The sequence below is a fragment of the Monodelphis domestica genome, chromosome 7, assembly GCF_027887165.1.
Source record: "Monodelphis domestica isolate mMonDom1 chromosome 7, mMonDom1.pri, whole genome shotgun sequence".
Classification (NCBI taxonomy): Eukaryota; Metazoa; Chordata; class Mammalia; order Didelphimorphia; family Didelphidae; genus Monodelphis; species Monodelphis domestica.
In genome coordinates this window covers 133937680-133951145 of record NC_077233.1, presented here as the reverse complement: position 1 = coordinate 133951145, position 13466 = coordinate 133937680, and the positions used below count along the sequence as shown (strand labels likewise).

The 13466-nt window shown below is 38.7% G+C and overlaps 1 protein-coding gene across 2 annotated transcripts in view; it reads left to right on the top strand.

Moving 5' to 3' along the window:
- The window catches only part of NSMCE1 (NSE1 homolog, SMC5-SMC6 complex component), a 65805-nt gene extending 57583 nt beyond the window's left edge, over nt 1–8222 (top strand). For both annotated transcript variants that reach the window (XM_001370097.4, XM_007499487.3), the window contains exons 5-8: nt 1137–1283; nt 5245–5358; nt 6184–6304; nt 7770–8222. In XM_001370097.4, coding sequence (XP_001370134.1) covers nt 1137–1283; nt 5245–5358; nt 6184–6304; nt 7770–7849 — 462 coding nt within the window. In that variant the 3' untranslated portion in view covers nt 7850–8222. The remainder of the gene's footprint in view (nt 1–1136; nt 1284–5244; nt 5359–6183; nt 6305–7769) is intronic.
- The last annotated feature ends 5244 nt before the right edge of the window (nt 8223–13466 follow it).

The window sequence follows — 13466 nt, the reverse complement described above, 5'->3', positions numbered from 1 at the left end:
ATGACATTGTGCTGATGGCCCTTTTGGATGAGGTTTATAATCACTGTAAAGCATTCAGTATAGCCATTCACAGAGTGAAAAACAAGTGGATTAAGAATACCTTTTGTCTAGCCAGTGAAATGCAGTTGACTGGACAACGTGTAGATTTATCTTATATAAGACTGCAAATGGACAATGATCTCTGTCCCTAATTGACCAAGAGGAGAAAAGGGTGAATTGCCTTTGGAAAATCATGTTGTCATTTTAATGACTCACAAACTTCTTCCTGGAATAAAGGTCCTTCTTTATAACACTAATTTCACACCATTCTGTCTGACTGCAAGTCATAGAATACTATTGCCTTCAAAGAGTTCAAATTGTGGATTATCCAAAGGGTGATTGAGAGACACCAGTAGAGATGAGTAGGCTGAAAACACATTTAAAAATAGGAATTATGGAAGAGAATCAGGGTAAATGATATCATCAGAAAGTGGGTGAATGAAAAAGATTATGAGCTGGCATAATCAAGGGCTTCTCTATACACCAGTAATATCCTTGTCAGGATAGGGCATTTAGCTTGTTGGAGGATCTGCAATGATGAACTTAGGGGAAAATGTGGACAAGAGTTACACAGAATGGGCAGGCACAGATAGGCTATGAGCTTTGTTAGTGGAGGGAATACCTATGGTGAGGAGCTACATTTCAATATTTGATTATCTTGCCATAGTTTTTTCTAGAAGATAGGTTATGTTGTGAATTTTGCCCTATGTGGCTTAGCAACAAGGTTAAACTTATGTGTGCTGTTCTCAGATTTGTAAAATAAAATTTAAGAGTCATCAATTGGAAAGAAATACAATACCTAACAATTTAAATGCCATTGTAAAATAGAAATACTATGTGGCGTTTATAAAATGCTTTGCATTAAGTATTCATTTGACCATCACAAAAGTCCAGTGAGGAAGGTCAGTCAGCAGCATGTTTATCTGCACTTCAGTTTGGCTGCATTGACAGTGCCTACATATAAAATTAGGCCTGTTTTCTAATGCTGCAAGAAAACTGACAGAAGGGCTTCTTGACAGGTCTGCCTTTTTGGGACTTGACATCTTCGACCAAAGATATAGACTTGAGATTTATTTACTGTAAAATATTTCTTGCAGATGGACTTGATTGTCGAATCAGAAAGTGGCTATGTCTCCTCCACCAGTATTTTAAACCTGTCTGACAAACTTCAGAGCAAAAAAATGAAGAAGAAGGAAGTGGAACAAGTGCTCCAGATGTTTGTTCAGGACAAGTGGCTTTCTGAAGTAAATTGACTGGGGATGTACTGTGGCCATTTTAAAAGCTTCCACCAGTTTCTAGGGCAAATCAGAGTTTCTTCCAGAGTGCCAATTTAATTCACTCTACTACTTTTGGAGGGAAGGCAAAACGGATTATGCTTTTCTCCCTTTGGGGCTCTCATAAACCTTCTGGTTCTGCATTTTGTAACAGTGTGATAGGATTTCCAAGAAACTCCAGACTGGGGCACACAAAGTGAGGTTCTTGCCACAGAAACCTTGTTTATCAGCAGCTTCCTTCCAGTGAGTGTCTGGCGATTTTGTTCTGTCTGGCCAGCATGAGAAGTTCTCTGTGGTGATGCTGTACTTCCTTATGTGGTTCCTGGCAGATGCCCTGGTCCTGCTGATAGTGCTCTCAGCCTCTCCTTCAGGGAAGGCTTACTTCTTAGTAGCCCTGCATACATAGCTCAGTGATGCCATAAGGTAGGCTGGTAACTTCAGGAAGTGTGACCAGAACAAAACAATACTGTGGTGTTTTTCAGCACTGACCCTTCCGTTTGCATTTCTAGAAGCTAGCTCTGAACACAGTAGTCGATATTTATGAGTAACCTAGCAAATTCTGAATGCATTGAGCTTGCAGAACATGTTTAATAATTTAGGAACTAAATTTATCAATTAATTTAGCTTGGTGTCCAGAATCTGAATTTTTTTAGATTTGGAAGGGATTTCAGAGATCAAATTCATATCTTGTTTCACAGAGTAAGTAAACTAAGACTTAGAGAGATGTGTAGTAGAAAGAGAGATGGCTTTGTAGTCCGAAGACTCAGGTTCAGACCCCAGATTTGCTGCTTAGGAAAAGAGGAAAGGAATAAGTAGGGCACCTACTACGTGTCGGACAGTATGCTAATTTCTTACAAATATTATGACATTCAATCCTCAAATAACCCTATGAGATAGGGACTATTCTTATCCCCATTTAACAGTTGAGAAAACTGAGGCAGACAGAGGTTACGTAATTAGGGTCACACAGTTAGCAATAATTATCTAATGGTCAGATGTGAACTTAATTCTTCCAGATTCCAGATCCAGTGCTGTAACCACTTATCCCTTCTGTGACCCTGTAAAGTCTCTTTATCCTCTAGACCCTGGCTTCTTTTATCTGTAAAATTAGCAAATCAGATTAGATTATTTAGCACCTTTCACCCCTATTCCTAGGATCCTGTATGGTGCTGGGAATTGCTCAGGGATGTAGCCATTGAATGGTAGAGCCTGATTTTGAACCCAGGTTTTCTGAGGCCAGGACTTCTTCTGTTGCCTGATACTGTTCTGAATGTCTAGGATTCATCAGAATGTAGTCTATAAATCGAGGCACTGAAAATCCCAATCCCCCATTCTCTTGTCAACCTCTTTTTTCTTTTCTGTGGATTAAGACATTCTCATTCGAGCCCTTTTCTGTTATTGCTCATTCATCAGGGTAGTAATAAGGTCTTTCTAGAATGATGAGAAGTCCCAGTGGTAAACAGAGAAGACCCTGTGTCACCTCCTTTTCCTCTTGTATCAGTGGTACAGAGCTAGTTTTTACAAGAATCACGCCTTAGGAAGAACAACTAGAGCAGGTGGCAGAGAAGCCACTTGGAGACATGAAGACCTGTGTAGAATCCTACCTCAGAAACGTTATAGCTGTGTGAGCCTGAGCAAGTCACTGAAACAATGACTTCTCAGAATTGTTTTGAAGTACTTTGCAAGCCTGTGTAACTCTTAGCAATTATCATTTCCCACTTCCTTCTGTAATCTGTCCAAGAGGTGAATATCTCTGCTATCTGAGACATTGGACAAGATTACAAGATAAGTTAATAAGAAATCGAGACGGGAAGAAATGTTTAATTTTAGGTGGCCAGTCCATATTGCGAAAAGAAAATAATTTTGATCTCGAGTTCCCTGATACCAAGGCCAGTGCTCTGGTTCACATCCCAGCTCTCCAGCTAACGGACATGTCATATTGGGGCCATTTCTGCACGTTTCTACACCTATTTCTTCCTCCACAAAATGATCAGGTTGCATTGGGTGATCTCAAAGCACTCTTCTAAGTGCAAAAAGCCTATAAACCACCTTACTTCCCAGTGACTTAGTTTCGTTACCAGGAACATTAGGAACCCAGAGCACACTAGGATAATATTGCAGTGATTGAACATAGGGGTCCAAGGGAGGTCTCGATGTCATCACCACCACCAGGTGGCACAGATGTGGGCATGCAGGGGCTAGGCTCTTCCCTTAGTTGGGGCCTCATTTTCCTTATTTCTAAAATAAAGGAGGGTGTTGTGGGCTACTTCATAGGTCTCTTTCTACATGATCTAGCTTCCCAGAAATTGTGCCTTAAGCTCTTTGTAGCTTGTTAAAAAGAAGCCTTTATTGAAATCCTTACTTAATAGCCAGGAGACCCCTTCATCCCTGCTTCAGACCCTCATCCTGTGTTTACTTGCACTTCAGGAGGTCTGCCAAGGGATATGGCAGAAGTATCCTTATTTTGATAGTTTGTGAACAGGAGGAGAGAAACATTAGGACCAGTGGTGTGTTCTTGGATAAGTCACAGCCCCTTTCTCTGCTATTTCTTTTTTCCAAAATGAGAAAATTGATCTAGATCAGTGGTTCTCAACCTTTCTAATGCCGTGACCCCGCAATACAGTTCCTCATGTTGCAGTGACCCCAAACCAAAAAATTATTTTGGCGGCTACTTCAAAACTGTAATTTTGCTACAGTTATGATTCGGAATGTAAATACCTGATATGCATTATGTATTCACATTGCTACAAATTGAGAGGTTGAGAACTGCTGATCTAGATGATCTTTGAGGACTGTTTACCTTCAGCTTTTGTGATCATAAGTCCTCTGCCATTCTCTTTCCTCTGTTATGAAGTAAAGAGCTTTGAGGGCTTTCCCCCTTCTCTTCTCATGCAAGGATTAAAAAAAAAAAGCATGTGTTCAAAATCTTGTGTAATTAACAATCATATATCATCTTAAAGTTTGCAAAATGCTTTATGTTCATAATAATCCTGTGAAATAGTACAGGTTTGAATATCCCCATTTTATAAATGAAGAAAACAAGTGGAGGCAGGGGAAGCGCCTGGCCTTCCTTCACATAGCTAGTAGAGACAGGGCTGAAATCCAGGTCAATTGACCCCAAATCCAGTGTTCTTTCTACTATATTACCTTGTTCTTTCTACTATATTACCTTGCTTTTCTTCCCTTAAATTCAATTTTATTTTATTTTCAGTTCCAAATTCTCTTCCTTAGCTTTTCCCTTTTGAGAAGTCAAGAAAAATAAAATCTTTTACAAATGTATATAATCAATAGCAGCTATGTTCCCAAAATAAAAACAGCAAGAAAAAGAAATAGAAATAGAAGAAAATATGCTTCATTTTGCCCTCTGAGTCCATCAGTTATCTCTCTGGAGATAGAGAGCATGTTTCATCATGAGTCTTTTGGAATTGTAGTGGGTCATACTAAATTTTCCAGTTAAGTATCTTTACCATATTGCTCTTATAGTATAAATTGTTCTGATTTTGCTCACTTCATTTTGTATCTGTTCATAAAAAGGGGTAGAATTAGTGCAATATGTTATGGTACTGTTTGTTATGTCATCATTTTGCCCCCTCCCCCTTTTTTAAGCCCTTACCTACCATCTTAGAATCAATACAGTATATTGGTTTCAAGGCAGAAGAGTAGTAAGGGCTAGGCAATGGGGGTTATGTGACTAGCTCAGGGTCATGCAGTCAGGAAATGTCTGAGGGCATATTTGAACCCAAGACCTCCTGTCTCTAGGCTTGGCTAGGGGTGTTTGCTAACATTCTTGCCATTTCATTTCTGTGTGTTTCACCTCCACAACTAATCTTCACTTCAAGGACAGGGGCTTATTGATATTCCCATTATCCCCCATCTTGATTTTTCTACCACGAACCTTCAATAAATGCTTGTTGGTTGTTACTATCTGTAGAAACAAGGAGACTACACATTACACACTCGCTGCATCATGGAATTGGATCAGTACATATGTGAGATGTATCAGGATGCCAAAAAGTGCAACATCTGTCACAGCCTTGCCATTCAGGTACATAAACATGAAGCTTTTAAACTGATCTTTGTGAATATTTCCCCCTTCATGATAACTGTAGTAGTTCTCCTGGGGACTTTGAATGTCACAAACCTTTGATACCATAAACTAAGCCATTAAATGCTTTTCTCTGACCAAATTCTGCCCAATGAGACAATTAAGTCCCTACTATGTGCCAGGCACAGGAGGAAAGAAAAACAACCATCCTTCTAGCAATAAACCTCCATTGCTTCTAGCCCCAACTTCCTGCATATGATGTTCATAGTTTAAATTATCACAGATGTTTTTGTTAAAATGTCATTTTCTCAGCTATTTCCCCCAAATAAATAGAACATTATTGAACCAGGCCCCTCCCTCAGTGTATTAGTCACTTTGGAAAGTACAAGAAATTGCATGTCATGGGAGGGTGAATCTAGTAGCCTGACAGATCCCCACAGATGTGGTACATTTCTGGAAGTGCCCAAGGAACATTTGTGGTCAGCCAGAAAGGACAGCAGAGATTATCTGGTTCAGCTTGTTTTAGTGAAATGAAAATAAAGAAATGAACTTTCCCAAATTCACTCAGCTCGTCACTCTCACACTCATACATCCCTTTCCAGAGATACATCCTGTGACTTCGTTTATAGAATTCTGATAAAATGAATTCAAGCAGTTCTACAATTCACAGGAGAAAGTTCTAGATCACCAGAATGAACAACAATCATTATAGCTTCCTAAAGGAGAGGATACACCATCCACTTGAAAATTTCAAGGAGCTGCTTTAGAGATTTGTGAAATGCAGAAAAATTGGTCAGCTTTTATGATTAATCTTTCTCATTTCAGGGTCAGTCCTGTGAAAACTGTGGAATTAAAATGCATTTACCTTGTGTTGCAAAATATTTCGAATCTCAACCTGAACCACACTGTCCTCACTGTAATGAAGTTTGGCCTCATGAAACACGAGGTAGGATGTCTCACAGGATTTGAACTTTGGGTTTATTGTACCAGATCGAATACTAGTAGATTTGTTGTGGATATCTTTATTTTTCTTAGTTTATTTTGTGTTTTTGTATTATCTTCTTCTCCCAATATGTTCCCTTCCCAGAGAGCCTTTCATTTTAATGAAGAAAAAGAGAAAGAAGTTTAGCAGAATTAACACATCAACCAAGAATGACATTATCTGCAGTGTTCCAAACCCATAGTTCCCCACTTCCATAATAGAGCCCATTGGAAGGGAAGGGTGTGCATTATTTCTTCTCCTCTTTAGTATCAAGCTCAGCTTTTTTACTTTCACAATTTTGTTTCAGTTGTTTTGTTGTCACTCTTTCCATTTATATTATAGTAATTGTATATAGTTCTTGGTTCTGCTTACTTCACTTTGCATCAGTTCATCTGTCTGCATTTGTATTATATTGTTTCTAATAGTAATACTTCATTACCTTCATGTACTACAATTCATTTTTGCCATTCTCATCTGTTTACTTTGTTTACTATTTTTTTCTTTTTGCTACTGTAATAAGTTTTGCTGTAATTATTTTGGCGTTTATGTAGTCTTTCTTTTTATCACTAACTTCCTTGGGGAATATGCCTGTCTATCTTAAGATACTGGATCCTTATCAGAGATATTTGATAAAAGATTTTTTCTCTCCAGTAGACTACTTCTTTATTTCTAGTTGCATTAAATTGTTCATACAAAAGCTTTTCAATTTTATATAACTGAAATTATTTCTCATGTTTTATGATCAATCTATTCCTTGTCTGGTTGAAAAAAAATATCCCCTGGCCATATCTGGGAAAGGTACCTGATGTACTTATCTTCTGATTTTTATGATATGACCTTTAAAATTCAAATCATATATCCATTTTGAGCTTATTGAGGTAGATGATGTAAGATATTGGTCTAAACCTAGTTTTTGCCTGACTCCTTTCTAGTATTCCCAGAAATTCTTGTCAAATTGGTAGCTTTTCTCAGGTAACTTGGGATTTGGGGGCTTTATTGGACACTGGGTTATTTAGTTCAATTGTTTTTTATTCTTTCTTGTCTCATCTACTCCCTCAATCTCTTGCTTTTTAACCAGTGCCAAATGGTTTTAATGATTTCTGTTTTATAACGCAGGGTCACTGTGAACATTTTCAGTGCTGAAAACTTTTAGTGAGATGTGTATTTCTGTGCCTCATATTATTACTTTCAAAGTTTCTTTTGGAAGGAGTTTAGGAATGGTTTGCATTGACCATGTCAATGTTTTCTTGGGAACTTAATGGAACACCTGAAGCTTCCCTGAAACTTTTAGACTTGAGAGTTAAAAACTAGTTTTATGTTACATGTTAATATAGTCCCTAGTAATGTTGTTTAGGCCTAGAAAGCATTAGAAGTAGCTTGCATATGTGAAAATAGCCTTTTACTCTTATCTGTGTTCTTCTCTATGCAGATTTAGTTCAACCAGATTCCCAGTTGCCATCCAGTACCCCAAGAACAACTAGAAGAGTCTCACGTTCAGAAACCAAGTGATGTTAAATGATCAGTACTGGGACAAGATCTTCTGCACTGGAGTTAAATATTCAGATATGTGTAAAAGGATAAAATATACCAAATGGTCCTGTTTTGAACCAATTAATCCATTTTTAATAGCTTTATATTAAATTAGCCCTGCTTATTTGTATTGACTTGCTAATAAATAATCTAAGTAAAATAACTATAATGAAGTAATGATTTTGGTATTTTTCTTGGCCTGTGCCCTAGCACTGATGATATTAGTATTGTTTGGTAATTAGTAATATAGTAAAAGAGAAATTAGTTTTGTTTTTTATAATTCAAATGTAAATTTAAGGATTATCTTGTACATTAGGGTTTAAATAAATTTTTGAATTTAATTGAGCTAAAATTGAATTGTTAAATCTTATATCATTTGTTTTTGTTGAGTATTTCTTTTCATTACTTAATAGACTATCTTTTCTCTCCTTTCCCTGTTTTTCCTGTTGCTACATCAGGCTGTGGGTGGCATCTGGATAAGACTCCCCATAGACTGGCTAAGATTGGCACTTGGCCAGCAATGAAGTTAGACATCAAGTTATGAGAAGCCTGCTCAGGCAGGGTGGAACAGAGAGGTACTGGAGGGCCAGACATCTTAACCTCCAGACCTTTGACCCTCCTTACTTAATTCTCTCAGTCCATTTGTACCTAACCTTGAACTTCATTGCAGTGTTTATAATTCACAAGTCACCACTTTTGAAGTTAAAAAAAGAAATTGATTTATCCCTCTATAATGTTATGGTACATAACCTTAGTGAGACCTTCATTGCTCCTTGTCAGTCCTGTTCTTGACTTACTGCCTTCTTATCTTACTTCCTGTGGAAACTATTCCAAAATGTTTCCTCATACCTCTCCAACCAGCCACATTTCCATGGCCCACACTTCAGAGTAGATAGCTTTGTCTCCTACTTCAGTGAGGCATTTGCCAATGGGAAACCTTCATTTTCTTATTCTGCAATTCAGATTTCTCAGCATCACCCTTTTCTTCTTTTTGTCATGTACCTCACAGGATTAGGTATCCTTAGTTCTTATTAGGAAAACCCCTCTATCCATGGCATTATCCCCTTCTCTTCTTTTCTTCTCTGGAGATTTGCCCTCAACTCCTCCCCTCCAATCCCATTGCCTTTCTCTGGTCTCTTCTCCCATGTTAAGTTGTCTTGCCTTCTCTCTTCTTCCTTTCACTGCCTAGCTTCTTAAAAAAGCTGTTTTTCTCCAATGCCTCTATTTCTTTCCCTCTCTCTCTTCAGTCCTCTGCTAGCTATATGGCTTTAGTTCCTACTGTACACATTTATGCCAAAAGGGACTGCCCCTAATTTGGCTTTCTGTCAATGTGCCTAGCAAAACATTGGTTTAGCTTTCTTTTCTTTTCTATTTTATCTCTCACTATTCTAATTCTCTTAAAAAAATTTAATATTGTGTATATCTATAGTTAGAATTGAATTCAGAATTACAAAATTGATTATGTTGTTTGATCAATGGGGAGACTGATCTCCCATGATCATCAGGGATTGTAAACCTTAAAAATTCTTAGACTTATGAATGTTGGAAATTTCCCCATTGGGAAATTTCATACTTGAAAAAATTTCCTACTGATAGTAAGAACTCTATTGGAATGTGAAACTCCTTGGCATGAGAAGATCCTTCTCCTCCCTACTTAAGACTACTTTAGGACAGAAACCTTTTGATAAACAATGGAAAGGGCTTTGACCTATACTTAAGCATAGAACAGGAAGTTCTTTGAGTCATGATTGATTTTAGAATTGATACAATAGAGATACTTGGAATGACAGAACCAGGTCTTGGAACTTACAATCCCCACCCTACTCAGAGTAACAGGATTTAGGAAGGGCTGCAGCAAAGATCAAGATTTAATTATTTGAGAATATGACCTTCAACAGACATGTGCACAGGCCATAGACCTTTGGGCGGTCCTGGGTTAAGCTAGAGCCACCATTGGCACAGGGGAGACATCGACAGTGATTGGTAGATGTGAGAACTGAGGGGAGGGGACTTAGATGGTTTCCTTAAAGATAGCAGGGTCTGAGGACAGAAGGAGGAGGGTTTGCTCTGAGAGGTTTGGCTCTGAAGGGGTCTGAGAGGAGAGAGGTCCTGGAAGGAGAGCTCCTGGAGAGATCTGAGAGGAGGGCTTGCTCTGAAGGAGGCTGGAGGTGAAGGCCCCTGAGACTGTTTCTCCATTTTGGTCACGTGAGTGATAGGGACTGATCTCTTTTCTTTGCCTCAGCTATCTAAGGGCTTGGGCCTTTGGCCCAGCCTAAGCAGAGGGGGTATTAAGCCCTATTCCCTTCTCTCACCTTTCTCTCTCTCTCTCTCTCTCTCTCTCTCTCTCTCTCTCTCTCTCCCCCCACCCCTCTCTATCTCTAATACCTTTCTTCCTCCTGTTTGTAATTAAAAACTCCATAAAAGGTTGACTGCTGACTTGAGTTTTCATTTAGGAATTACATAGCTGAATTCCTTGGCGACCTTAAATTAATATATATATCAGTCTTTTAAAGTGATTTCCATATCACACTACCATGACAGAAACTCCCATCTTAAAAGTCAACAATGACTTACCTTTCTGTTGTCAAATGCAGTGGCCCTTCCCCAGGTGATGAGAACTTCTTTGTTTTCAGTTTTTAGCTGTCACAAAGAATGGCCAGCTATCACTTCTAACAGTTAGTTGCTAAGTAAGTCGCTATTTCTAGTCTTGAACCTTCCAGACCTGCATCCCTAACTCTATAAAGGGCTTTCCTACTACTTGTCTGATTAGCGCCTCAAGCTCAAAATAGCCAAAACTAAAATAATCTTTCTCCTAAAACCTGCTCCTCATCTCCCATAGATTTAATTGCCATCTCTATGCTGATGATTCTCAAATTTACCTACCTTGTCCCTCCCTGTCTTTCTGCTAACCTCCAGTCTCCCATCTCCATTGGCCTTTCAGCCAGACTGAATTGGATGTCCAGTAGATATTATAAATTCAGTATGCCCCAAATAGAACCCATCTTTTTCCTAAACATTAAGGCAACACTATTTTTCTTGACCCCAGGCTTATAAACTAGTGGTCATTCTAGACCCCTCATTCTCTTACACTCTTGTTGCCAAGACTGTTGATTTCACCTCTGCCACACCTCTCAAATATGCCCCTTTCTTTCCTCAGAGGCTGCCACCACTCTCAGGAGAGCCCTGGATTGCTGCCAGAGTTTGGGTCTGCCTGCCCCAAGTCCATCCTCCATAAAGCCTCTAAAGGGATTTTCCAAAAGTGAGGGCTGGCCCTGTCATTCCTCTTAATAAAATCTAGTGGCTTCCTATTAGAATCAAATACAAAATGGTCTGTTTGGCATTCAAACTTCTTCATAGCTGACCTCCCCTCCTCCTTTCCATTCTTCTTACTTCCCAACACAGACTCTTTGACCCAGTGACACTGGCCTCCTGGTTGTTCCACAAACAAGACCCTCCATCTCTGGGCTCCAGGCATTTTATCTGGCTATACCCCATGCCTAGGGTGCTCTATTGTCTCCCTGGCTTCCTTTAAGTCTCAACTAAAACCCTGTCATGTATGGGAAGTTTTCCCTAATCCCTCTCAATTCCAGTGCCTTTCTTATATTATTATTTCATGCTTACACTGTAAAGAGCGAGCTTGCTTTGTATAATTTGTTTTCATGTTGTCTCCTCTTTGTAGTGTGAGCTCTTTTGCCTCTCTGTATCCCCAGTGGTTAGCACAGTATCTGGCACATAGTAGGTATGAATGAATGTTTATTGATTGATTCTTTCTTACCGCCTTACTTTTGTTAACACTGTTCCTTCCATCTAGAATGCCTTCTTTGTTCATCCACCTTTTGTATTTCTACCTATCACTGAAAATGGAACTTCAACAGTAGCTCCTTCAGAAACCTTTCCCTCAGCCTCCTGCCTCTCTCCTTGCTTCATGGACCTTATGCAGATCTTTGTATTCACTTCTCACGTATTTTTAGTTCTCTATCCTCTCTCTACCAGGCAGTAAGTTCCACAAAGTCTGGAACTGTGGTTTATCAATGCTTTTGATCTTTTGTGCCTGTGCACATTTAATAAATGTTGGCTGAACTGCATTGGCATGTAAGGTTCAGAATCCAGAGGTCAGGCAGCAAGGAGCTAGCTAAAGAGGCCAAACTAAGTGACTGTGGCAAAGAGTCAAAGGATGGAGCCAACACTGGAGCCAGACAACAGAGTCAGAAACTCAGGTCAGAGTTAGTCATCCAGGTAAGGGATCTGTCAGAGAGTGTGGGGCTGAGCCAAAGGCTTCTAACATACTTCCTTCTTAGGGCCAGAGATGGTTTTAGAACACGGGCAGGCATTAGCACATTTCATTAGGCTAAGAAGGGAACAGTCATTTGAGGTGATAAAGGCAGATTTCATGGTGGATAAGATGAGCTTTGGGGCAAAAAAAGGATTTTATTAGATAAAAATTAAGGCACAGTATGTTCTAGACTTCAAGGTAGGCTTATGCAATTATATGGGGAAGGGAGAGGGCAGGATGCAATTGAGGAAAAGGTGGAACGGTTTGTATAAAGGAGAATAATGGTATTTTTATAGCTGGAGGGATAAACTGGAGCTAGATAAGGGAAGGCCTTCAAAGCTGGTGACAAGAAAGCACAGTTGGCTGGAGTAAGGTGGTGATTTTTATCTAATTTTTCCTCATTTTTATCTTTGAGTAAAGTTGTGTGATACTGGTAGTATAAAGGATACCAGTTCAGTCCATATGACTCTTAGGCCACTTTACTTATTCATTAAGTGTCACATCCAAATACTTGTGGTATGGTGTTGGTTAGTGGATGAACAAAAACCTAATATACTCTTTCTCAGATCTTATCAGTTAACTCTTATTGGTTCAATACAATAGAACTCTTTTGAAGCCTTTATCCTAAACAAATGCTTGGTAACTGAGTCATAAACTCAATATTTTGGATTTCTGACAATACTGGAGATTTACTGGTATGATTTGGAGATTTCATTTTCAATATTCTGCTGAGCTGATGAAAACGCCTGTTTAAGGGAAATAAAGTTATAAAGGTGTCTGTTTAAAATATCATATTTTAATGAATTTTTCCTGTGGTCTTAAACTTGAAAAATCATATCACATTACAAAGGTATTTGCTTCTTTCAATCCTAGCTGACAGAAAAAAGCAGAATCTGCCAAATTGAGAGAGAAGTGATCACAAAGGCTCAGTTGCTGAGAGGAGTGATGGTCCAATAGCCTATCTCTGAGCTGGGGGGAAAAGCACACTAAATATAACCAAGCTCTCTCTAAATTATATTCTATTATAATGAATTCAGTCTATCCCTCATTAATGTTAGATATTTGTAATAAAACAGCATTCCTATGTTTTCTCTTATGTCAATGTACCTTTAGTGACATTCAGACTTAATTAGGAATTTTATCATGTAAAAATGCCCATCATGGCAAATGTAAAGAGAGACAATTTTGATGTCTGCTTTTGTGGGATGCAGGAATATAATTTCATAAATTTCAAGCAATTTGTGATATTCAAAACATGAAGTACCTTTTCTTGCCATTCCTGTTTGGGATTTGCTATGTCTAAGAACAAGGAAAAGGTCCAAA